This window comes from Arvicanthis niloticus, chromosome 9, assembly GCF_011762505.2.
Source record: "Arvicanthis niloticus isolate mArvNil1 chromosome 9, mArvNil1.pat.X, whole genome shotgun sequence".
In the NCBI taxonomy this organism is placed as follows: Eukaryota; Metazoa; Chordata; class Mammalia; order Rodentia; family Muridae; genus Arvicanthis; species Arvicanthis niloticus.
This window is the reverse complement of record NC_047666.1, coordinates 73,805,499-73,832,452: the sequence shown is the minus strand read 5'-3', so window position 1 is coordinate 73,832,452 and position 26,954 is coordinate 73,805,499. Positions and strand designations below refer to the sequence as shown.

General features: G+C 43.6%; 1 protein-coding gene and 1 long non-coding RNA gene across 3 annotated transcripts in view; one reads left to right on the top strand and one right to left on the bottom strand.

Annotated features, from left to right (window-relative positions):
* The window catches only part of Erp27 (endoplasmic reticulum protein 27), a 17,522-nt gene extending 5,766 nt beyond the window's left edge, over positions 1–11,756 (top strand). Inside the window, exons 4-7 of the mRNA XM_034512555.2 lie at positions 5,551–5,667; positions 8,508–8,633; positions 10,883–11,080; positions 11,612–11,756. Coding sequence (XP_034368446.1) covers positions 5,551–5,667; positions 8,508–8,633; positions 10,883–11,080; positions 11,612–11,656 — 486 coding nt within the window. The 3' untranslated portion in view covers positions 11,657–11,756. The remainder of the gene's footprint in view (positions 1–5,550; positions 5,668–8,507; positions 8,634–10,882; positions 11,081–11,611) is intronic.
* The window catches only part of LOC143443574 (uncharacterized), a 39,140-nt gene continuing 20,727 nt past the window's right edge, over positions 8,542–26,954 (bottom strand). For both annotated transcript variants that reach the window (XR_013112690.1, XR_013112689.1), the window contains one exon: positions 8,542–8,671. This is a non-coding gene — a long non-coding RNA (uncharacterized LOC143443574). The remainder of the gene's footprint in view (positions 8,672–26,954) is intronic.

Below are 26,954 nucleotides of genomic sequence, written 5' to 3'. Positions count from 1 at the left end.
CTGTGGAAAAAAAATAATATTCAAAAGTTAAATATTTTCTTATTCCAAGAGGTGAGAACCAGGGCACAGCCATAATCAAATCAAATCAAAACCCTTCTACATTGTCGGTAACTCATTGCCCAGTGTCTGAGACTCGCAGTCTTCTGGGCTCCAGAGGGCTTGGCACACATTCACTCTGGCTCTGTCATTATGCATATGTCCCTGTCACAGCGTGCATAGCTTGCTCCGGGCTCATATTGGCTCATCTCGCTTGGTGGTCATCATCCAGTCCTAGCATCTCAAATACGCTGGGGTCTCCACTGCAGCTGAGGCCAAATCTTCACCAGTGGCCTTTCCTGGACTCTCTCTGGGGACTTGAACTTTGCCACTCTGTGCCAAGGTTCATCAGTCTCTCCATGGCTCTTTCAAGCTGCCAACAATCAGTAAGTAACATGAGGCAGACTCATACCTTATGGAGTTTGGCTTCCAGCATGAGATTCAGCCTGGGCCCCTCTTAACCACAGCTTCTGTGAGCTGACCCTGAGGAAGCATACCCAGAAGATTTCACCTCAGTGATGCTGGTCTCTTCTTGGCCGCAGCTGATTCTCCAGCCCCAGTTGACCAAAACTCTGTAGTTTCGATTTAAAATATCACATGAAGAACTCTTCAGACTTGCCTCAAAACTTCACAAGTCAGGCCTCTGACATGTACATCGCTAAGTCAGGCCTCTGACATCTACACTGCTCTCAGCATTCTCTTCCAAATCTCCCACAGGATAGCAAGCTCTGGACACTCAATAGCTTTTATAGTTCAAAGTTCCCAAAATCCTTCACAATCCTCCTGTAACAAAGTCGTATCTGTCACAGCAATAGTCTATGCTGGTACCAAAATCTGTCATAGCGTTTCTGTGGCTGTGATAAAGACTATTGCCAATACAGGGAAGAGAGTGTTGATTTGGCTTAATGTGACTGTTCATTAGTGAGGGAAGCCCAGGCAGGAACTCAAGGCAGGAACCTGAAACAGAGACCAGATAGAACCAGCCAGTAAGCAATACTCCTTCATGGTCTCTTCCTGCCTCCAGGTTCCAGTCTTGGCTTCCCTGATTGACTGTGACCTGTGAGCCAGATAAACCCTTTCCTTTCCAGATTGCTTTGGCCGCGGTCTTCAGCGCAGCAATAGAAAACAAACTAGGAAAGGAACTTACTCTCCAAAACTAGTGCAGACCAACTCCCATAAAGGTCTCCAGGAAGCACCTAAGCAGAATTCCAGGAGCAGTAAGAGGTTGCAGGCCACAGTGTGGCTGTCAGGGATCCAGTCTGTGAGTGTGGAAGCATGGAGCCCCTCTGCTTTTCCAAACGGTCCCACAGAGATGTAATCCTCACAGGGATCCAATTCCTGGAGTCAATGGCCTGTGAGCCTGCTGTGTTATTTGAATATCTGTACTACTTCATATTTTCTTATTCACTTCCATTTTAAGAAATAAAGTTAGCTCAACTCTGACGAAGGGAGATGAGAGATATAGTGGCATTCTTTTACAGTGACTTTTGAGAGCTTGGCATAAGAAATGTACCTTACCAGATGAGTCAGAAGAAATGACTATGAATGGCCAAGAACAAGGAAGTGGGCTTCAAGCAGGAATCTGACATTAGACCAGAACAAAGAAGTAATTTCAGGTAGGAGTCTAAATATTAGGCTATAACAAAGAAGTAATTTCAGACAGGAATCTAAATTTTAGGCTAGTACAAGGAAGTAGGCTTCAGATATGAAAATGACCTTGGGCTAGGACAGGGAAGTAGGCTCAGATACTTTGGTCATCCTGATAAGCCCTTAGAAACAGTGATCAAGGGAGTATTCACATAACTGGGTTTAATGCCTTGCTTTTTCTTTGACTATCTGTGTTTATTGTCTTGTTTGTTCCTTGACTATTTACATCTATTGTATTGCTAGACCCTCAACCTAGAACTGACCTTAAACATGCATGTAATCAAAATGGTATAAAAGCATAAAGGAAAAGGGGGTATAGGATAGGGGGTTCTAGAGAGAGGCAATGGAGAAAGGGGAGGACATCTGTATTGTAAATAAATAAAATATCCAATAAAAACAACAACAAAAAAGAAATGACTGTAAAAGAGGGAAGGAATACACATCAAGTGATAACACTTCTATAAAGTATGTCTTTAGCTGGACATGGTGGTGCATACCTGTAAGCCCACACCTTGGAGACTGACAGAAGGACCCAAGAGTTGAAGGTCATCCTGGGCTACACAGCAAGCTTAAAGCCATCCTGGGCTATAGGAGACACAAACAAACAAAAGTATATATCCAAAAGTATATGGCAGCTGAGCAGTGTATGTATGTGCGTGTGTGCATGTGTGTGTATGTGTGTGCATGTGTATGTGTGTGTTCATGTGTGCATGTTTGCATGTGTGTATGTGTGTGCGTGCCTGAGTGTGTGTGTATGTGTGTGCGTGTGTGTGCATGTGTGTGTGAATGTTTGCATGTGTGTGTGCACGTGTGCACGTGTGTGCATGTGTGTGTATGTGTGTGCATGTGTATGTGTGTGTTCATGTGTGCATGTTTGCATGTGTGTATGTGTGTGTGTGCCTGAGTGTGTGTGTATGTGTGTGTGTGCATGTTTGCATGTGGGTATGTGTGTGCGTGCCTGAGTGTGTGTGTGTGTGTGTGTGCGTGTGTGTATGTGTGTGTGCGTGTGTGTGTGTGCATGTGTGCATGTGTGTGTGCCTGAGTGTGTGTATGCGTGTGTGCGTGTATGTGTGTAATCAAAGACATGAGGCAAAAGCTTAAGTCACTTTTCATCCCTACTTATTGCTTTATGACTGAATTGTCATAAAATCTTACAGCTGCAGTATAAAAGAAGATGCACAGGGCACGGTGGTTCGAGACTGTAATTCCAGCACCTAGGAGGTGGAACGGGGGGGGGGGGGGGGGGAGGGGGAATCTAGAGTTCAGATTCATCATGGCTTCAATGGAAACCAATACCCAGCCTCACTTCATGAAATCCTGTCTGACATAGATTTTTTTAAAATTTAAAAAGAAGAATATAAATAAACTGAGTTTTAATGCATTTTCTGAAAAGCTAGATTGTCAGAGAGTTCTCGGGAATGCAAATACCCCTCCTAGCTCCTGGCCATGAGCTGTGTCTAAAACATCAGTCCTGCGCTCATAGCTCATCCTGCTACTCTTTTCTGCTTTGGGCGTCTCTGTCCCTGGAGAGGATATCTTAAGGAAAATTCTTTTCAAACCCTGGCAAAATAGATTTTAAAAACGTTCCCAAAGCCTTATGCTAGGATAGAGCTTCTCTGACGGGCATTGTGCAAACGATCCCCTTGGCGGAAAGCACACTTCCCGTTCAAGTGCTGCCTCCAGGAACCCTACACACGAACCCGCCTGAGTTTATTAGTTTAGGAAATAATGAAATAATCGGGTATGCTTTGTTGGAAGAACCCCAGCAACTGGAGAGCCTGCAGGGGAGGGGGCGGCTTATGGAAGGGCTCTCGCTGCCCAGGGAAGGAACTTTATCCCTGCTGCACATGCTCTGTCCCTTCTCCACATTCCCTTGTCCAGAAGCACCTGGAGTTCCTGGCGCCTCCAGTTATCCAGTTCTGGGAAACCCGAAGAACTGCCTGGAAAGGCGGCTGGAGGGCGGGGCCTCCTGGTCCACGTGCTGCTGGGCCAGCTGCGCACAGATGCCGGCTGCTGCGTCCTAGAAAAACAATCCTCAAGCATTTGGACACAGTATTAAGAGGGCCTTGATTATGGTGATGGCTTGAGTGGGTTGTAATAGCAAAGCCCTAAGTGTGAGGTAATCTGCCAGCTGGCAAGCCAGGGCTTAAGCACCAGAGAAGACAATCTCTGTTTCTGTCTCTCTGTGTCTGTATCTGTCTCTCTCTCTCTCTCCCTCTCCCTCTCCCTCTTCCTCTTCTCCCTCCTCTCCCTCCTCTCCCTCTCCCTCCTCTCCTCTCTCTCTCCCTCCTCTCCTTGATCTCCTTCTCCCTCCTCTCTTCTCCCTCTTCCTCCTCTCCCTCTCCCTCCCCCTCCCACCCTCTATATGTATGTATCTGATTTGTCCAGTCTGTCTGTCTTTGTCTGTCTGTGTCTGTGTGTCTGTGTGTGGCTATGCCTGTGGGAACAGGTGCAGGCAGAGCTGGAGGCCTCAGATCCCCTTGGAGCTGGAGTTGTAAACCGTAGGGAGTCACCTGAATTCAGATCTTCTGAAAGAGCAACATGCTCTCTCAACCACTCTCTCTGACGCCCTGTTTTTTGTTTTGTTTTGTTTTGTTTTGTTTTGTTTTGTTTTGTTTTGTTTTGTTTGTTTGAGTCAAGATGTTATTCTATCATCCAGGAAGACCTAAAACTTCCCATGAGTAGCCCAGACTGTCCCTGAACTCCTGGAAAAGCTCCTGCCTGCTCTGCCTAAATTCTGGGATTAAAGGCATGAACCACCACAGCAACCTTCTTTTATTTTTTTATGATTTGGTGTGCATACTGGGACTACAAAACTGAACAAGGTCCACGGAGACTTGTCCTATTGCTCTATCTTTTTCTCAGTGTTCCTACTGAAAGCCTGTTGGATGTTAGCGCCGCTGCATATGTACCCAATGACGTCACTCACCTCTCACCTCTGACGCACTGTGTAGCAGAGGCACCTCGAGTTTCTGATCCTCCTGCCTCTATTTCTAGAGTACTGGGATTACAGAAGTCAGCATGTCTAGTTCACATAATGCTGGAGGTCAAACCTACAGCTTCCTGCATACCGAATAAGCACGCTACCAACCGATCCACATGTTTCTGGTGCCATTTCTGTGTGTTTGTTGCTAGGATATGAACTTAGAAACACACATATACCTGGCAAGCAAGTGCTCTACCAATGACCTACGTTGTCAGCCTGTGCTTCACATTTTAACAATATCTAATGCTTTGGGTGGAGTTTTTCCCCCAAAATTCTAATTTAGAAGTACATTTTCTATACCTTGGCATTTATTATTTCATAAATTTAATTTGCTTAAGATAGTGTTTTAAGGTTTTGTTTATTTATTTTGTTCTAGTTTTTTTTTTATCTTTGTGTGTATGTCCTAATGTTCAACAGGGAGATGCAACTGCCCAATAATACTAGAGTCTGGTATGTTAAAAGCTACACGTTACATAATGCGAGCTGGCAGTCCTTAGAGGGATAAATTAAGTTTGAACAGCTTCCCAACCAAGGATGAATCATGGGAAGTAACTAATGCAGAATAGGCCAGAAGTTAAGAAAGTGGGATTCAGAGCAGCTGAACTGATGGAGAATTCAATATATCAGTGATTATAGTACATAAAAATAGCCTTTAGAACACAAGTAGAGAAAAGAGTCCCTGAGGGTAGGAAACTTACTTCCTGTCTTTGTAATGGCGCTTGGTGTCTGTCCCATCTTCATAATCAAATGCCATTTATCAGTGATCACAAAGGACACACGAGAGGGCCACTCTGTTCCTTGATGTGTCTTGTTCCGGTTTTGTGGGCCACTCTGTCCCTTGATGTGTCTTGTTCCGGTTTTGTGTTTTGTTTTTAATCCAGGTTGATAATCAACAACTACATTTGGATGCTGAAGACACTGAAAATCTAGACGCTGCCAAATTGAGCCGTTTCATTCACATGAACAACCTCCGCTGGGTGACGGAGTACAGTCCTATGGTAAACACTGACCCCTGTGGTCAGTCTTTTATGCTCTAGTGTCATGAAGGGCCGTTGCCCCCAGAACAGAGGTGTTCTCTCCACTGCTAGTAACTGTCTCTCACTGTGTGTCTAGCATGTTGCCAATGCTAACATCTTTACTAACCCTTTAAGATGGATGGGTTCCTCCCTCCCTGTTGGACAAAGAGAGAAACAGACACAGAAAGGCTAAATGGCCTATAACACAACTCATAAGAAACAAAATACAATGTATCTGGATGAAAACCTTCAGAATCAGGAGTCTCGATGAAGTGTGCTCTCTGGAGGTCATTGGCCCTGAGACAATCGCAAACCCACCTTCCTCGGGGTTGTGATCAAGACAGTTTCTTTCTTCTTTGTTATTCTTATTGCTGTGATAGAGGGGACTTACGGAAGGAATGGTTTCTCTTGGCTCATGGTTTGAGTGATACAGTTCATCACAGTGTGGAGTCAAGAATGTGAAGCTGGTCACAGTGCATCCATAACCAAGAAGTGCAAAGACACAGATAACGATCCTCGGATCACTTTGCCCTTGCTTTTCTTTTTGTCCAGGACTGAAACCCATTGGTTTTCTCTACCCACCTTCATGGTTGATCATCTCTCTTGAAGCTCTTCTAGAAATACCCTCACAGAAATGACCGGAAGCGTATCTCCTAGGTGGTTCTCAATCCAATCAAGTTGAGCACAAGAGTAACCACATAGACTTCCTTCTCTGGAGCATCATCATTGTCTCTATTGTGTCCACTGGACTGCATGTGGACTCCGAAAAGATGTTCTAATGTTGCCTTAGGTCTGGCCCAGCTGTCATCTTACACACAGTGACGTAAAGCACAGTGGTGTGTCCTTTTTAAATTTCACATTAGGAGAGAAAGCAAATCACATCAAGAGCAAGTCAGGAAGGAATCTCTTTAGAGCAGCATGTTTAATTTGTACTGGGGCTCTCGCATATCGGAAGTAATCCCTTCTCATTCGGAGAGCTGCCCACTCAGCAAGTGCTATTTCTTGTCTGCGCTGGTACAAACACACGTGCTAGAAAAACTGGGCCGAAAGTCACAGCTGTGCCTTGCTCCTGCGTGTACAGTTAATGTACACACTCAGTGTGTGGCTTTGCTGTGTCTGTTGAGATTAAACCAGTTACTTCTACTCCCCCATCCAAGGCCTTTTGGCTCCTTGGTTCTCTTCACCTTTTCCAAGAATTCTTTCTGCTTTAGAAGAGTGGATCCTACTCTGAACTTAAGTAGCATAAGGCAATGACTATAATTACAAATATTATCATAACAAGAGTCAATTATTTGCCCACCAAGTGCCCCCAAGGAAAACCAGACCTGCTGTTAAAGTCCAAGAAAAATTTTTTAGGAAACATGTCATCTGACCATGCTTGCCTGCCTGTGGTCCTTCTGTGACCAGCTGCACTAGGAAACTCTCACACAGATCCTAGGAGTCAGCCGCTGGGCAGGGGGGTGGCTGGATGTTTTTGCCTCGGGGTCTCTGAACAGAATGCAGACATTGGCCAGGTTAAAGTCATCATCTGCAGGCCCCACCAGTGCCAAGCGATCTGGTTGCAAGAATATAATTGCTCATTTGGCCAGCAAACCTGTTCCAGTTGTTGCCGTGTAAATCTATCCCTAGGGATGCCTGACAGCCTCAAATTGGTCTGGCTACCCCATAGTAAAGGTCGTAACAAAGAATGATACATGTTATGGTTTAATCTTGGACTTCCAGCGTCTCCACAATGTCCACTTAGCTACTTATTTGGTTATATTTGTTTTATGTGTATGGGGTGAGGGGTGGTCTACACAATTGCCTGACATTAGTTTTAAGATTCACTTTCGTTGTTTTGTCATTATGTGCAAGTTGTTTGTCTGTTTGGGGGGTGTGTGCACCATAGGTATGCAGGTGCCTTCAGAAGCCAGAAGAGGCTGTCAAATGGCCTGAAGCCGGTGTTAAATGCAGTCATGAACCACCAAGCACAGCAGGAAAAGCTAAATCTTGTCCTGAGCATGGATAGTACAGATCTAAACCCCTAAGCTGTCTTTCCAGCCACTAGATGATTGTACTCTTTATTTTTATTTTATATTTTTTTATTTAACGTTATTTTTTTTTTTTTGAGAAAGGGTTTCTTTGTGTAACCCTTGGCTGTCCTAGAACTAGCTCTGTAGACCAGGACAGCCTCAAACTCTGCCTCCCAAGTGCTGGGATTAAAGGTGTGTGCCACCACCTCCCTGTTTATAATTGTACTTTTAAAAATATTTATTTATTTATTGCATAAGCATATGTGCTTGAGTAAGTGTACATGTAGCACACGTTTGCATGAACCAGAGGATCTCAGAAGAGCACATTAGATTCTCTAGAACCGGAGTTATAGGCAATTGTCAGCCACCTTAGGGGTGGGAGGAACCAAGCCAATGTCCTCTATAAGAATTAAAAAATTAAATGTATTCTTAACCCATGAACCATTTATCCAATCCCCAATAATTTTACTTGTTAGAAATGTTTTTTATGGGCTGGAGAGATGGCTCAGCTGTTAAAGGCTAGGCTCACACAACCAAAAATATAAGAAATGTTTTTATTTATTATTTGATAGTTCCATACATGTGTATAATGGGTCTCGAACACATTCAAGGTGGTAGACTTTTAAGAGCTGACTGAGAGACCATTTGCTTTTGTGTTGTTTTGTTCACTGCACTAGCACACCTCTGTATCTCTGCTTCTCTGCCCCTCCTTCCCTCCTTCCCTCCCTCCCTCCCTCCCTCCCTCCCTCCCTCCTCTTTTTCCTTCTCCCTCTTCCCATTCTCTTGCTATAGTGAATCTTACTTTTCCAGACTGCAGCTGGCTTATTTAACACCATGGTTCAGACCCATCTTCTCCTGATGATGAACAAGGCTTCCCCAGAGTACGAAGAGAGCATGCGCAGATATCGGAAGACAGCTAAGCTCTTCCAGGGGCAGGTGAGTTGGGAATGGTGGCCACCATGAGGAAGATGAGGCTGGGAAGAAAGAAACAGTATGGTTTCGAGGTATGAAGTGGGATGTAAGAAGCAAAAAAAAAAAAAAAGAAATTAAAGATACTTTGTGTTGTAAACCCACGTAATCTATCCTCCAGCTGTGGCTATGTGGTTGTTTCACACTGATCTCTAGGGAGACAAAAGGTGTAAATACGATGAGCTTCTACCAAGCACAGGGTACCTACCTCACACACCAGGTATCATTATAGCCCTGCCTTCCTCCCTCCTCCCTCCCTTCTCCCCCTCTCTTCCCTCCTTCCTTACTCCCTCCCTCCTGAGTGCACTTCTGTTTGAGATCTCTGAAACACCCATCCTGAACCACAGAATCAACCAGAAGCCTTTCTAATGAGATCCATTTGATTATCACATAAGCTGTCTTGGGGGGACCAGTCCCCTGACATGGGGAGCACTGTATGTTCCTGAATACAGACAATTCTCTCTTCAGAAAACCACAAGGATTTCTACCTGGGGTAGATTTGACTTAAACAATCTTTTCTCCCTGATCTCCAGACAGACAGTCCTCTTCCTGCTCCTTAGATAGTCCTCCTCCCTTCTTCCCAGACAGTCCTCTCTCTGATCCCCAGACAGTCTTCTCCCTACTTCCCAGACAGACAGTCCTCTCCCTGCTCCCTAGATAATCCTCCTCCCTTCTTCCCAGACAGTCCTTTCTCTGATCCCCAGACAGTCCTCTCCCTACTTCCCAGACAGACAGTCCTCTCCCTGCTCCCTAGATAGTCCTCCTCCCTTCTTCCCAGACAGTCCTCTCTCTGATCCTCAGACAGTCCTCTCCCTACTTCCCAGACAGACAGTCCTCTCCCTGGTCCCCAGACAGTCCTCTCCCTGCTCCCCCAGACAGTCCTCCCCCTGCTCCCCAGACAGTCCTCCCCCTGTTCCCTAGCTCATCTCTAGTTTCATTTCTACATTTCCATTGCCCACTGTCGACTATGGGCTCAAAGTAGTAAATGGAGAATTCCAGACATAAACAACCCAGATTCTTTAAAGGCCTTCACTGTCACATATTATTACGATGGTTTTGCTTTGTTACTAGCTATTATATTCACCGTGTGTGCATACGGCAAGGAGGAGCGCTATCCATGACTCTAGCAAGCCACTGAGGTGGGGGTTCCTAGAGTAGGTCTAAAAAGTAACATTTACCAAGCAAATGCTACACAAGACAATCACTAAATGCAGTCTCACTTTATCTCTACCTCATTGCAAACAAGAAAACTGAGTATCAGAGAAACTAAGTTGCCTCAGAGCACACAACCAGGGAGACAGAATCAGACTTAACCTCATTCTCTGCCTTTAACTGTGGGGCTATCTAGACTCTCTTGCTTAAGGAAACTTCAAAGTGTCTTCAAAGCCCAAATTCTTTCTTACAAGGTTATTTTTGTTTTTAATCAGGTTGTGGGAGTGGGTGAGGATGCCCACCCATTCCCATCGGAGATGGCTGGATTCCCTGAAGCTAGAGTTACAGGGTGCTGTGAACTACTTGGTATTGTGTGCTAAGAGCCAGGTTCAGGTCCTCTGCTAGAGCGGCATAAACTCTTGGCCTCTGAGCCATCTCCCTAAACCCGTGCCTCTCAGCCTCTGGGCCACCTAAGACCATCAGAAAACACATATATTTATATTGTGATTTATAACACTGACCAAATTACAGTTATGAGGTAGCAACAGAAATGATTTGGTGGTAATGGGGATCACCACAGTCTGAGGAAATGCATTAAGGAGTGGCTGCATGGGGAAGATAGAGAGTCATTGTTCTAACCCCAAATTTCAAATTCCTGTAGTTACATTTGACTAAAGGGATAAAATATCAAAGCAAGAAAAATAAACTTCAAATTCATTTAAATTTGATCAAGATGGGGTGTGTGTATGTGGAGAGATAGACAGACAAACAGACAGATGATAGATAGATAGATAGATAGATAGATAGATAGATAGATTGATTGATTTTTATATAGCCCAGGCCAGCCTCGAACTTGCTGACTTGCTGTAATAATTAAGGGTAACTCTGAACTTCTGGTCCTGCTACCTCTGTCTCCCAAGTGCTAGAATTACAAGAGTGTTCGGAATACTCCACCATGCCAGGCTTTAACTTAAATTAAAATTATGTGACACTAACCATAAACTCAATCTGCCTAGTGACAGCAATGACAAGCGTCCCTTTGCCCCCGCCCACCCCCCATACAGATTCTCTTTGTTCTGGTGGACAGCGGCAAAAGGGAAAATGGAAAGGTGATATCCTATTTCAAACTAAAAGAGTCTCAGCTGCCAGCTCTGGCCATTTATGAATCTGTAGATGACAAGTGGGACACACTGCCCAACACAGAAGTTACGGTGGAGAAAGTCCAAGGTTTCTGCAATGGATTCCTACGGGGGATGTTGCTTGTGAGTGTGGGGCTTCAAGTAAACACGCCTGTGTTGTTCTCTCTGTGTGTTTCGTTTCTTATGGACTCAGAGGTCTTTAGTCCTGTTGGGTGTGGGAACAGAGGGTGGTGTGGTCAGAGTAGGGTCTCTGAGCACATGATTAATGGGACACTGTTAGCTAGAGAGGCTGATTTACAAAGGGCTTGTATGCACAAACCGAGTTTGGGATTTCTTTCTTTCTTTCTTTTTTTTTTTTTTTTTTATTAAAGGGACAATGGGAAATAACTTAAATCCCCACTCAAGAGCTCATGTATGAGGTGTGGAAACTCACACCATGTACTCTAGTGGCCGAGGCAGGTTGACTGCCACAGTTTGAAGCCAGCTTTTGGTACGTGATAAGTTTAGTCCAGCCAGAGCTGTATCTTGAGACCTCTTCAGAACACAACCAGAAACAGCATCAGCAACAGAAGAGGTTAGCAGTTCAAAGTCAGGGCGGGGATTTAAGGTTTCTCAAGAGTCACTAACCATGCACTCTTTGCTATGTTTTTTCAGAGAGATCACAAAGCTGAAGAAGACTCTGGGAAGGAGGAGCTCTGACCACTCCCTGGAACTTCTCTGCCCTGCCCTGTGTCTATTCTGTGCTGAATAAAAAGGAGCAGGTTCCAATCTCTGCAACTCAAACAGGCTCATCGGGTGTTCTAACAAAAGGTGGGAGGGAGGATCACAATCACTGATGTCTGAACATCTCACTTGCCTCTTGTTTCCAACTTCCGGCTCCCCCAGCCTAGCTTCCTGCTGTGCCTGAGTACCAGGGATACAGGGGCTTCAGAAACACGGGCATCTCTGTGAAGGACAAGCATTCCTAGAGAGAGGATGTTCTGGTGTGTCACTGACATTGAACTGGTACCCTGCAAATGGCTTACACAACAGTTCCTGCTTCTCTGGGGTCATCGGAGGATAGACCCGCCCCTCCTTCATAAGCAAATATCCTTCTCGTACTCAGGGCCAAGAACAAAAAACTGTCTTTTTGGCTTGGGATTTTTTTTTCTCCCAAAAGTTAAAGGATGTCTCCAAGTTTCTAAACGCATCAGAAACAGAGCATGTTAAAAGCTACACTCATTTAGTGACTGCAGTTCCCCGTGTAAATCAGCAACCCATGGAGTAAATAAAACCCAGAGCGACATCTCTGCAAGCCAAGAACCCTTTGGAGGGAACACAGCTGCCCAGCTCAGTGGTACACGCCCCACCCTCTGTGTTTTGTTAGGTCATGACCCACTGAGGTGTTGTTCCCTGTGTGGGTGGGATGGGTGGTGGGAGCAGATCATCCTGCGTGAGTATTGGTACAAATGTGGCAAAGGAGTCAGGGAGTCAATTAGGTAAGAGGTTGGGGAGTGGCAGAAGAGGGGCACTTGGCGCCAGGACACGCTGGGGCTAACCACGGTCATTGCCAGTACGGTGTGCGGTCCAGCACACAGAAGATGCAGGCAACTTTGACTGTGGGTCTCTGGCCCACAGGCTGTTATTGTCAACACACAGATGCTACATTGTCGTCGTAGCCCTCCAGCCCACTCCAGGCCCTTGGCTCTAAAGTAAAGCACCTAAGTGCTGAAGAGCAAAAAAAAAAAAAAAAAAAAAAAAAAAACCACAGATGTACAGCGGGATGGTTCCAAGTGAGGGACAAGGAGTGAAAGGCTTGCTTGTTTCTTGCTGTGGGATAACCCCATGGCCCCTGGGCGTGGTCAGTGGCTGGAAAGGAGACTGTGAAAGCAACTCTAGCAGTGGCAAAAGAACCAGGAGCTGAGGGGTCACCGGATTGCCCCAGGGCTGCACAAGGCCAGGAGTACAAAACAGGCTTATCCCAGAATGCTTTGTGGACATTTTTGCATTTACATTCAAGAATACTTTCTGATGCCCTGCTGAGGTTTCCCAACTTCCCAGGAGGCTTTGCTTGCTTCTCAGCCTTTTATTTTCCCCTACACCTTTTAATTTAATTTTATTTTTTTGAGACAGGGTCTCCTCAAGTAGCCTTGGCTCTTGTAGACCAGGTTGGCCTCGAACTCACAGGGATCCACCTGCCTCTGCCCCCTGAGTGCTGGGGTCAATGCATGCGCCTTCTTAGCTTCTTGATGCTTCAACCCTTTAATACAGTTCCTCGTGTTGTAGTGACCCCAACCATAACATTATTTCATTGCTACTTCATAATTTTGCTACTGTTATGAATCATAATGTAAATATTTGATATGCAAGACACCTGATATGTGACCCTGTGGAAGGGTAGTTCAAACTGCCAAAGGGGTCTCGACCTACAGTTGAGAATCACTGCCCTAAGAACACCTTCAACTCCATGGTTTTGTTTGTTTCCTTTTGGTGCCATTAGGAATTGAACCTGGGGACTTATGCATGTTAGGCAAGTATTCTACCAGTTAGCTATACTCTTAGCCCATCTCCTGGTTTCTTTTAAGCCCATTTACGTGGTCTCGGGTCCTCCATACAACCCAAACTTTTATCATTTTCATCTCCAATGTGTTCATCACTCAGTCATTTTCTCTCTTCCCTTTGCATCAACTGTCTTTATTTCTTGCTTAGAATGATAGTACTGCAAGCTTTTAGTGAAGCCCCAAATTATATCATGTTTAATAAAGTGTTAATTTTCCTGTGTTTATCCTCCCACTCTTTCACACATGCTGATAGCTGACATGGACTCCACAGATATTAACAAGATGGAAGCTTATTTTCTAGTTGATAATATTTTGTAGCAATTCTGTCCCATATTATCTTGTATGCTTATGTTTGTGCATTTGTAGTGTTGAGCTGGATTGTTCCTTATCAGCTCATGGCTCTTTGAAAGCCAAGAATTCTCCACATCTTTGTCAGTGTTGATTAGATTTCAGGGCTCAAAACCAAAGTACGAAACTCTTTTAGGGAGACGAGCTTTGGGGTTGTTTGTGTGTTTATTTGAGGCCTTTGTGGGTTCCTTCCTACGTAACCAGTCAGCCTCAAACTCAAGACCATCCTGCCTCTGCTGCCCAAGAGCTGGGGTTGTAAGTATATGAAACCAAGCAGGCAAAAGAAGAGGTTTCTGTTGGCTAACGCTGGTGCCTACCAAAACTTCTGCCATTTCTAGATGACCTCTCTCTATGGTATCAAGTCTGCAGTTATCACATATACCTAGAAAGATGCTGGAAGATTTAAAGGGATGTGTGTGAGAAGAACAAAGCATGTTGGGGAAGTTTGGCTTTGACTCCTTCCCGGACTTTGGGAGAACTAGTTTCTGTCTTTGGAGATTAATTTCAAGCTTGTTGGGGATAATAAAGTCGTTTACACAGGATGTTTTGAGACTCCGGGGTGAAGATACACATCAAGGAAAGGCTAAAACCTTGACACAATAATTCCTCCCCCCCATCATGTCACTTCTCCGGTTGTCATGGCTTCAGAAACCAAGAGACACCCCTTACTAACTTCCTTAAACAAACAAGCCTGCCTAGCGGGGAATTCTGGGGGTAACTATCTTTAATTTGCTTTCATTATTACTCAACGTAGTGAGGCCACCAGACCAGGAAACAATCCCCAGTGTTAAAATGAGCAGTTAAAAGAAATACAAGCTCACTAGGCCACTAAAGAGGGTGTACAAGTGACGTATCTCCATCACCGATGGAGCGGATTGAGCAACAGGGAAGTGTGAGCAAAACCCTTCACAGCCGTTTCCCTGGGGAAGGACTGGAGAAGATGGGTGATGGTGAAGGAAGGCAAGCGGCTGAGCTGAATAATACAACAGGCATAGGGACTGTGCTTAGTTGCCTAGACTTTGGCCCTGGGGTGAATAGGACAACAGGACAGTGGCTAGAGCATAAGATACCATCAGGAAGGTAGGTAGGGTAAGGTGTGGGGGTGGTTCTGTTGCTACGGTCCTGTTTCCCAATTGGTTCTTGATCTGTCAATAAAGAAGCCATGGCAGAAGGGATAGGCGGGACTTCCAGGTTCCTAGAGGAGGCAGACAGACAGAAAGCAAGGAAAGAGAAAGTTCGCTAGGCTTCTGATAGAGAAATGACCAGCCATGTGAGATCTCGAAAAGGAGTGGTCACACAGGCTGCTCCTACAGGCAGGTGGTCAGGGGAGTTTGGCAACGAAAGTTTAGGAAAGGTGGGAGAGACAGAGCTAAGAGTATTGATAAGGGCATGCTTTTCCAGGCAGAAGATAGTAACGCCAGTCAATTGTGCCAAGAAGGCAAATTGAAACTGAACAACCGTGTGTCTGTGTCTTTTATCTGTGGATTCAAGGGAAGCTGGGTAGATAGTACACCCCAATCCCAGAACTTAGGCCAGGTAGCAAAAAGCTAGACAGGACAGTACGGTCTCTGATTTAGTTCGCATCTGCAACATGAATGGTAGGTAGCTTGTTTGTTCTTTCCCTGGTGTCCTTGTATTCCAAGATCCCAGAAGATATCTATTGCCTCAGACAAACACAGAGACCTAGGTGGGAGCTGATTTGTTGTAACAAAGACAAGAGCTACTCTCTCTTTCTGGATACCTGCCAGGCAGCCAAGTGCGCCTGACTCTCTGGTGTTGAAATAGAGAGACCTCACAGGTTGAAGAAACACTTATGCTAATCTCATGCACATTAATGTGGAATTCCCTAAGAATTGAGAGGGTATTTCTAGGATCCAAAGGAAAAGAAATGATTTCACCAAATGTGGTACTTTCTAAACCAAAACAATAATTAAGGGTACATTTACGAAATTTACAGGTGAACAACCTCAGCATCCCTGGAGTCCACAGGTAATTAACTATATTAGCCAGGGTTCTCAAGAGTAGCAAAACTTATAGAATGAAGCTCTCGAGAGAGAGAAAGAGAGAGGGGGGATTCATTGGAATCAATTACAGGTTCAGTTCAGCTAACACAAAAATGGCAGGCTACGAACAGAAAGTCCAAGATCTAGAAGTTGTTCAGTGCACAGGCTGAATGTCTCAGCTGGTCTTCAGTAGACATTAGAACACCGCCCCCAAAGGTAGGCTCTCATGCCAGTGATGAAATGGACTTGCTAGCAAGGCAAAAACAAGCAGGTAAAGAACAAAATCTTTCTTCCAAGTTCTTATATAGGCTTCTAGAAGAGGATGTGGCCCAGACAAAAGATGTGTCTTCCCACCTCAGGATCCAGATTACAGGTATGTGACTTCCTGCCTCAAAGGTCGGGACTAGAAGTGGATGCACCCACCGGCTTCAAATCAAGCAAGATATCTCTCACAAGCATGAATTCCGTTTCCAGATGTAGTCAAGTTGACAACCAAGAATAGCCACCATACTCTCCCCAAGAGATGAGCTGAGTACTCTAGCAGGCTATTATAAAGGGCTTAGGATAAACTATATTGTACATTATCTGATGCTTGGATGAGGCCATAACAATCTGGCTACATTTACATTTTATTGTTCTTGATCTCTCCGGATGCTCGGGTTGCTGGGAAGGTCAGAATTTCTAGGGACAGTGAGGTCTCAGAAGTCGAAGCATCAGATGAATTACTCTATCATGCACTTGTCTTAGAGCTCCTCTCTGAGCTTACTTCATTGGGTTGTGCCTCAAAGGAAAACTGTATTCATTAGACTTGCATAAATACATATGTTTGGGGTAGATACGGTGTAGGATGGGTATTAGGCAGCATGGGAAAGCATCATTTATTCATATACTCAATCATTCATTTAAATACTTATTGACTAGCTATGAGAATGCCAAGCTGGGGGAAGGAGAGGAGGTATGCTGTGGGGAGCAACTAACAGGAAGCAGGCAATGGCCAAGGAGTCTCCAGGGATGGAGGAACCACAGTGGAAAGTCTATCAGGAAAGGGGCTCACCATGAACAAATCATATTTCACAAATGAACTTGAAGCCTGTAGCAGTGGATTAGTTAAAGAGCGTTGGCTCCCAGTGGGTCACACATGCTGTACCCACCCAAGAGCTCTCTGAATTCGTGGATAAAAGACGGACATGCACACATGCAGGCATGCATCAGCTAACTTTGATGTGCCTTGACTGGGCATTTCTAATCCATCCCGAGGCTAGCATACATTTCCCTCTGGTATTTCCCCCTGGCTTAACACCACCTTCTAAATCTATGTTTTTTTCTTTGCTGCCCTGTTACATTGTTGGTCTGATCTGTCTTCTTTGAGTCATGGCGATTCTCTCCCCTCCTGTCTCCCTCTTCCCTCCTCCCCCTCTGCCCCTTGCCTGAGCAATCTAAAAGTTCCAGCTCCATCTTTCTGCCCAGCCATTGGATGTACTGCAATTCTTTATTATAAATCGAAGTCAGCTGGAGGCAGGGACCCTAGGGTCTAAAAGCACGGCTTTGGGAGCTGATTTAAAACAAAGCATTAGAACCAATTTCCAACAGGAGCCAAACCTACTTATTTCACCTTTTTAAAAATACCAGATCTTTTTAAAAATTAAAAAAAAAAAAAAAGACAGGAAGTGGAATGGGCCTGACCCCTTTGTTCCTAACTACAAAGACTTTGCATGAAGATATGGAAAATGAGAAAAAGGTTGGGCTAAGGCCTAGTGACTACTGGGATCTGAACCCCTAGAGAAAAAGAACTGTAGAAACAAACAAAAGAAATAAATGAATTTAAAAAGCATACCTACAGATGTGAAAGACTTAGCCCCTTCACGTTGTTTCTAAGATAAGTCATTTCTTATCCTGAAACCAGAGTTCAGTGTTGTTATGAACTTGACCATGAAAACATTGAGTCACAGTGGGAAGGAGTGGGTGACAGAAGAACTAAGCAGGGTCAGCTCTTTCTGTAGGATATAAATAGTCATGTGGAAGCTACATGTTGATATTTAACCACCCAAACAATTACTCAAGTCATAACGGCAGGATTCAATTCCTACTTTAGACCTACTGGTCTTAGTGTGGCAACATAGTGTTCGCCTAGGCTTAAGGAAGAGAAGCAAGAACATAGTTGACATAATTCAAGCTGTGGTGAAGTAAGAATTTTAAAAATAATAAACAGGTTGTAATACAGCTCATATTGCCCAGGGAGATGGTTAAGAGACTTTATTCCCTTGCAGGAAGTTTACTGGGGGAAGCTCTTGGGAGTTGTATTGAAATGGAAGTAGGTCTGGACAGAAGAAAAAACATAATGTTTTAGACAATCCCATGGGGATCTTTATGCTATGATGTCTTGTAAAACTGTCCCAAGTTAGGAAATAGGGATCAGGGCTTACTACCCCAATAGTGACCATCACCTGTAGATGCGTTGTAATTCCTGAAGACAAGATGAATTAATTTTATATCATTTAAAGAATACAGAATACCGTTGATTGTGGTTGGAGAAAAACATGCTTTTTTTTTTTTTTTTTTTTTTTTTTTTTTTTTTTTTTTTTTATCATCATAGAAAGGACTAGTGGAAGGCGGGGATGCAGCTTAATCGGTAAAGTGCATGTCTACCATCATGAAATACCTTTAACCCTGGGTTTGATCTCCAGCACCACATATACCAGGCATGGTAGTTCATGCCTGTAATCTCTACACCCAGGTGGAGGCAGAGGAAGCAGAAGTTCAAGATCAACCTCAGCTGCCTATGGAGCACCAGGCCAATCTGGGGTCTATGAGACACCATGGGACCTATCCCCAAAAGCAAAGAAACAAGCAGGAAAGAATTAGAGCAAACATTTTTTAAAAAGATCTATTTATTTTATATATGTGAGAATACTGTTGCTGTCTTCAGACACACCAGAAGAAGCATCAGATCCCATTACAGACCGTTGTGAGCCACCGTGTGGTTGTTGGGAACTGAACTCAAGACCTCTGGGAAAGTAGTCACTGCTCTTAACAGCTGATCCACCTCTCCAGCCCTAGAGCAAACCTCTAATGGCAGAATGGGGGTTCCCACTCACCCCTCCAAACATTTATTGAGCGGCTACCACAGGAAAGATACATGAGGAAATAAGTGAGATCCAAGACAGCGTCCGGTTGACTACATTCCTTTCTCTCCTCGATGACCTGGATTTTGAGATGCACTCTGAACTTCTAAGGCACTTAGCAAGTAGCCATATATTTTGATAATGACAGCAGATCATAAAGATCCAAGCAGAAACATGAACGGCAAACTCCAAGTTAGCAAACACTGGTGCTAGATTTGGCTGTAGACAGCACACGACGATATTTATACCAACTAGATATCTTAACGTCTCATAATTGGTTAAATGTTCTTTCTCTGGATACCGAGTGCTGCCAGTAACAACTTCCTGTATATACTACCTGCTCCTGGCCCTTCTCAAATATCACCCATCTTGTTGACAGTTACCCACCCCGTGGCCCATCCTTTCCTACTTTTCCCTAAAAATTCACAGCCTGTTTCTGACTGTCTCCATCCCCTCTCCCTAGGATGTACTGCTAATCCCACTGGGCGAAAATATGAGCCAAATTTGAAACAAGCTTTATTACGTATTGCACAGATGATGGACACAAATCAAGTCCATATTGGGGATTCCCAGAAAATGGCTGAGAATTACGGTTAGTCAGATGCTTATAAAGGGAAGACCCACAAGGCTACTTACTTCCCTCTTTCATCCAATGGAGGCAAGCACACATCCTGACATGCTTCCTGACTACATGTGATCAATCACATCCTGTGCAGTTGGGGCAACCAACCTTGTTTACAGAAGTGAAAACACGTGGCTTACCATCTTACATGAACAACAACTCCCAGCATCTTATTACCTGTGGGGCTTACAGGTTAGAGGCATTTTGTTTGTTTGTTTTATAGATCTCTTAAGCACAGTAATTTGAACTTAAAACATAACTTTAGCCCTCACAGTAGTTAATGGAGAAAAGGTTCTGGTGAGTGATAACATCATTGCTAAGCACAGGGAAGAGTAGTTAGGACTAGAAGGATCTAAGAGAAAACAGATGCAAGTAAAACAGTTCATAAAAGGTTCTGACTTTCCCCAACATTTCTAGGGCCATTAGAATCCTGTTGGTTCCAAAGAGACTACCCGTGTGATGCGTGTAACATACACTCTACCACACTTTGGCAAGACGTCACGGTGAAAATGAGAAATTGGTACTGGTGATCGAATCCCTCCCGTGTGAAGCTTCTCTAGTACTGACCCAGTCTTTAACCTCACACACCACTAAGGACACAGCAGAGCTGGGGAAGGAAAGGGGCCATCAGCCAACAGTGGAAGGGGAAGGAGCTTGTGAAGGGCATGCTGGTTTGTGGTAAGATGCATGTATGATTGTGAAATGCGAGAAGAAATGCCAGGGAGGTGTTGTTGATGTATAAAGTGGGAACCAGAAGGTCAGGAAGTGTTAGTCTCTCTGATCCAGCTGGTAACTGTCAAAAAGACGACCGACAGTAGGTCCCATCCAGACAGAACTAAGCTGGCCAGACCATGTGCTAAAATGTTGATTTACTAAAGCTATCCTTGGAGAACTGTCATCGGGTTCTAACTCTCCATTTCTACCTTTCATTTTCTAATTTGCCAAACTAGAGAATGCTCAAGTTCTCCCCGGATGCCCAAAGAGAGAGCCTTCCCTCCCCAGCTGAGTGATTTTAATCACGGTTTGTTTTCTTAGTGTGGTCATTCTGAAAAAGTTAATTCACTAAATGCGTAGCTTTCAAAATGTCCGGTTTAAGCACAATGTTTCCAGTGTCTGGAGAGAGAGGGAGAGAGAGAGAGAGAGAGAGAGAGAGAGAGAGAGAGAGAGAGAGAGAGAGAGAGGTTTTAGGACGAAAATTAAAAGAGGTTCGTGGTTTGATACCCGAGGAGTGTGTATGAGAAGCTGAGATAATCATCAGGCAGGATCTCAGAAGGAACATTTTTGGGAAAGGGCATGTATTAGTAACAACAGATTTTAGTCACCGAACAGATCTGAATCCAAGCCACAACAAAGGCCGTTTTGTGTGTGTGGAACTAATCTCGGTCTCTCATGTTCCTCTGCAGATTCCTGAACATGTTCCTGGAAGGGACATACCCCATAAACAAAAGATACTCCAAACCCGTTGTAATTAACATCCTGTTTTTCTTTCCTATAGAGAGTTTGAACCTCTGAGATTAGAAAGTTCACAGTTGTCTGAAAATGAAATATTTCAGGGGAATAGAGAAATCTCCTAAGAATAAAGTTTCTTCCCAAGCAGCTACTGACCCCACTGGGGTTCTTTACTCAACACTCAAAAAGATATCAGAAAGTCGGAACTTCTAGACTTCTGTATCTGTCCCGGGAAGATGGACATTACAAGTCTGCTGAGAGGTGGTGGGGCACACCTATAATCTCAGCCCTGGGAAGGCAGAGGCAGGAGCTTCTCTATGAGTTCAAGGCCAGCTTAGTCTACAGATTGAATTCCAGGACAGCCAGGAATACTCAGAAAAATCCTGTCTCGAAAATAAAATCGAAACAAAAAAAAAAAAAAAGAAAAGAAAAACAAACCCTCAAAGATTGAGTATTTTCATTAATAATAATTATTCATATATATTTAATGTGATGTTTTGATATAAATGAATCAAATATATATATATATATATACACATATATGTATTATGGGGAAGACAGACCAATAATTGAATCAATATAATTAGCGTGCCCATCACCTTATACATGGATTGTTTTCTCTGGTGTGTGTATATAAAATCCTGTGTTCATTTTTGTCACTGAAATTAACCCTCCTGTGCCATAGACAGCAGAATTCCTTGCTTCAGTCTGAGACTGTAAAACCAGCAAAGACCCTTCAGTGTTCTCAGTCTCTGCTCTCAACATCTGTGAGATCAACTGTGTTTTGAATTCCACCACCGAGTGAGATTGTGAAATTGTAAAGGGCTTGCCTTCCTCTGTCTGGCTTCTTACACTTAGCTTTAAGGCCTCCATGTTATGACATATCAAGGTTTCATTTTAAAACTGAACAGTATTCCATAGCGTGTGTATGATATATGTATATATACATATATATATACACATATGTACATATTCGTGTGTGTATATACATATGTGTGTATGTATATATGTATATATATATATGTATATCATATACAATGGTTTTCCTTAACCAATGGCTGATGGACTAAGGTTGACTCTGTACCTTTGTACTGCAGTGAACACCAGACTACAGCTGTCTCTTCTATAGGCCAATTCACTTTTTGTCTTGGGATTGCTCCCAGGAATGGGATTGCCCAGCCATATAATTACGCCCCCAGTCAGTTTCCCAAGCGGCTGCACTAGCTTCCATTTCCACCATCATCCCCCTGCTCTCTGACAACCGTCATTCTCTCCATCCTGACGGGGTGAGGAAGCCTCACATTGTGGTCCGTTTCCCTGAGGAGAGTGCTGGGCATTTCTCCATCTATTCTGTTGACCATATAATTCTTTTCTTCCTTCCTTCCTTTCTCTTTCTTTTTTGAATCACCTATTCAGTTCTTAAACCTAATTAATTTTTATTTCTCTGTGTGGGGATGTGTGCACAAGCAAACATGTACCCCTGAAGCTGCACCTGTGGAGATCAGGGCCATTTTTTTCAAAACCATTCTCCCTTTCTGTAGTGGATTCCAGTGATCAAACTCAGGTTATCCAGCTTGTGTGGACACATGCTCAGGAGCTGGGCCCTTTTGCCCTTAAACTCACTTTTAAATTAGAGTGTTTGTTTGTTTGTTTGTTGGTTGGTTTGTTTGTTTGTTTTATGATTGCTTTGCTATTGGGTTCTTGGAAATTCATTATACATCCAGGATATTAACTCCTTGCTAGATGTGTAATTTATGAATCTTTTGTCCCACTCAGCTGTCTCCTGATTCCTTTGTTTCCTTTGATGGTCAGAAGTGTCTTTGTTGACTGCCATCCTCTTTGTCAATGTTTGCTGTTACTCTTTATGCTTTTAGTTCCTATCCAAGAAAAACAATGGTTTTTGTCTAGACCAATATCCTAAAAAATCCCCATATGTTTTCTTCTACTGATTTCAGAGCCTGGGGTCTTACATTTAAGTCTTTAATCCATTTAGAGTTGGCATCTGTTTCTATTGTGAGTAGAGGTCTTGTTCCATTCTTCTGCGTGGAGATATGGGGCAGAACACTTTTCACTCTGAGAATGAACGGTTCTGTCTTTTTTTTGTCTAGTGAAGACAAATGTTAGACAAGAGTCCAACTAAAATGTCGTCATGGCCTCATGATATACCTCGCTCAAAAATTAACCCAGAATGTTAATAGAAATGAATTAAAAGCATCTTTTTGCAGAGATGAATGGAGAGCATGTGTGCCTTTCAGCACCCGTTCACTGGATAACTTTCCTAATTTTTTTAATGGCGGAAACTGGGGGAAAACTGTGCCCTGTCATAAAGAAAACTTACACAAGACAGAGAGTTGGGTTCTAATTCTGTCTTTCCCATCATCCTCACATGGGGCGGCTGTTGTGCCTCATTCTTTCTCCAGGCTAACTGAGCCTTCTCTCTGCCACTGTTCACAAGAGGGAGGCAAAGGGAACAGGCAGTGGGGAGCATTCAGCATATAAAAATACATGCTGACTTTGGCCTGTGCTCACAAATTCCTAGGCACTAACATTCCCTGAACATGCTCCCACTGCTGCTTAGATCCTGGCGTGATCCTCAAGTCCCTAAACCCACTGAGAATGAGAAGGGAGAAACCGGAAAATCTGCAAATGCAGATCTACCAATTCATAGAGAACTGGCTCCAGGACCCTGCCCCCAGGGAACACATATCTAATTGCTGTATGCTTAGGAGACAGAACTGGACCTCTCCTCTATAGACACGGGTAGCTCAGTGTTGTGTTTACTCATACCCACTATGAGGAAGTGAGGGGTGAACAATTTCTCCAAGACTAAACTTCCTCTACACAGAAAGTCGTGAGAAGATGACCTGAAGGTTTTATACTAACGTTCTGAGTTTTGGAAGCTGAAGGAAAAGGAGAACTGAATGGACGGCCCCATGAGTCCTTGACCTGGGTCAGATGCTCAGCTGCTCAATTGTCCTCTAATCGTGAAAATAATTTCAGTTCAGTTAAGGCCAAAGTAGTTTCAATCTACGACTGGTTTATAAATCAGTCTGGAGACTGAACTCAAAAGCAGCTGACTCTATTCCTGTCTGGCTTTCCATGCCAAAACAGCCCCCAGTTTATTTGGTTTTAATAAATTTATTCTGTTTCGGACATTGTGTAAAATGGAAAAAAAAAAAAAAAAAAAGTCTAGACTGGTTTCAGCTCAGGAAGTTAGGGCAGGGTCTCTCTACTACAAATAAACATCCTCCCTCGGCTTCCTCCCCACTCTTTCTTGCCAATCTGTTCCCCAAAGCCCTTGGAATCTGGGGCTTCAACATGTGGTCATGGCTGGGGGTCATGTTCAATACCTGACCCTTTTGGACCGATAAAGCTAAGAATAAACAAAGTTAGCTCTTCAAGGTCTGAGTGTTCACTGAAAATTAATGACCGAGTCCCTCCCAGGATCTTTTGTTTTCCTGTTATACAAGTTGGCAAATCAATTCCAGGGAGTGAGCTGTATTTTTATTTGAGTCTTGCATTGTAACATTTGGCTTTGACTCTCCTTCTGGGCTACTGGCATGGCTTTCCATGTAAAAGCACACATAACCACACACACACACACAACATACATAACCACATGCATGAACACATAACCACACACACACACATACACGAGAAAACAAAAAAAAAAAATTACCTTGGTTACCATCAAGAATAAATTTGTTAAAATGCCTTGGTTTTCTCCTCTTAAAAAAACCTGTGTACAGGTTGGATTCTAAGAGTCAGAGAGAGATTTTGCTGTGAGAGTGCGTCTTCTAGAACTGTCAGAAGGTACACACATAAACTCTCACCGACATGCCCACCTAAACATGGCCCAACAAGATTGGCACCAATAGATACACTGAAGTAGAAGGGGGAAGCTCAGGAGGCTTCAACCCTGGGCAAAGACTGTGAGCAACTAAGGATGCTGAGAGCAGCAGTGGTCCTCTCTGGGGAAGGGCACATCAACTGGTTACCCAATACCGAATACTCAGCCTTGAAGCAGACATACAAGTAACGTTACACAGACTGAGCATGCTGTATTTATGTATTTATGAATATACATACATGTATATATATTTCATATATATCAACAATTAAAGAAAAAGAAAAGAAGGAGGCACGTGAGAGGGCTGGAGGAAGGAAGGGGAAGTGATGTAATTATAATCTCAAAAATGTTTGTAAAAGTTATTTTTAAAAAATCTGTGTGTAGGGACTGGAGAGATGGCTGAATGGGTAAAAGTACTTGCTACTTTCACATAGGATCTGAGTTAGGGTCTCAGCTTTCATATCTGGTGGCTACAACTGCATATAACTCCAGTTCCAGGGTTTCTGATGGCCTCTTCTCTGCATGCCTGCAATCATGGGGGCAAACCCATGCAGACACAGACGTATAATTTAAAATAAAACAAAAATTTTAAATCTCAGGTGCCCGTGTATACGTGCTTCTCAGGATGATCATACAAATTAGCCCCTTTGAGCAAATTCATGCTTTGAAATTTAGCAAGTTACCCGAGGAGTCTCCAGAAATCTGTAAACATAGCTAAGAGCAAACATCCATACGACGATTAGATCAGGGAAGAGAGGGGAAGAGATGAAATATAAGAAATTATTTTTTGCTCATTTGTGAACAAAGAGAGCCAAGAGTAATAGAGAGAAAAACGAATACAGACAAAAATAAACGCTCGGGGTTTTCTTTCTGTTGTGAAATGAAAAGGCCCAAGATATTCCTCACCCCTGACTCCTTGTAATCTGATCCTGGAGATGCTCATAGAGGCTCTAGGGGATGAAGACAAGGAACTACAGAACAATTCTTTCATGAGCTCAAACAGCTGTAAAGGTAACCTGGAGACGTGGAGATGACAACCTTAGCCCTTCCTGGTTCTGTCTACGAACAGATTAAGCTTTCTACGCCAAAAAAAAAAAAAAAAAAAAAAAAAAAAAAGCAACATTCCTACCCAGAGAAATCATCATGAAAAATTTGGAATAAACTAGGTGTCTGGAATATAATAAATCCTTAAATCAGAGGCTCTCAACCTTCTTAATGCTTTGACCCTTTGACAGCAGTTCCTCATGTTGCAGTGACCCCCAGCCATAAAATTATTTTCATTGCTACTTCATAACTGTAATTTTATAATGTTATGAATCACAATGTAAATCTCTGTGTTTTCCGGTGGTTTTAGGTGACCCCTGTGAAAAGGTCATTCCACCCCCACCCCCTACACACACACACACACAAGGGGTCACAGTCCACAGGTTGAGACCCACTGACTTAATGCTGATAGAATGCTGGTGGTTACTGATATTAGCTTTACAAAATATATAAGGCAAGCACAATTCCTAACCTCAAGCAGGTTCCCAGACAACAAACATGTGGTGCATGAACTTTAAGAACGTAATTAGTTTAGATATTTATTTATTTGTCTTCTAAAAATGACTGAGGATTTTTAAAAAGTAGCTAAGTTTATCCAAAGTTACTGGGAAAGAGGACACTTACTACTCACGAGGACTTTCAAAAGACCCTTCAGAAATAAACGCAGCACAATGCTTTGCTATTTTCATTAGGAAATAGATTTATATCACATTTGTATTAAGGACAATTAAATAGCTTATCAGTGGACACATAAGAAATAGGACTCGCTGGTCCACAGAAAACCGGAAGGAGCTGGGTGAGCAAAGAAACACAATGTATTGATCAGAGACAAAGAGACTGGGATCTGGGGTGGTCCTGAGCTTTTAGACACCATCCAACACCTGCCCAGAGCTGGGGGAAGACACTCTGGATAGCTTTGTACATTCGCAGTCTCTTAGAAGTCTCCTTTCCTGGACTCCTTGCAGTGAGCTTCGGATCCCAACTCGTGATTGCCCATGTTTCCTACCTACGGCCTCACA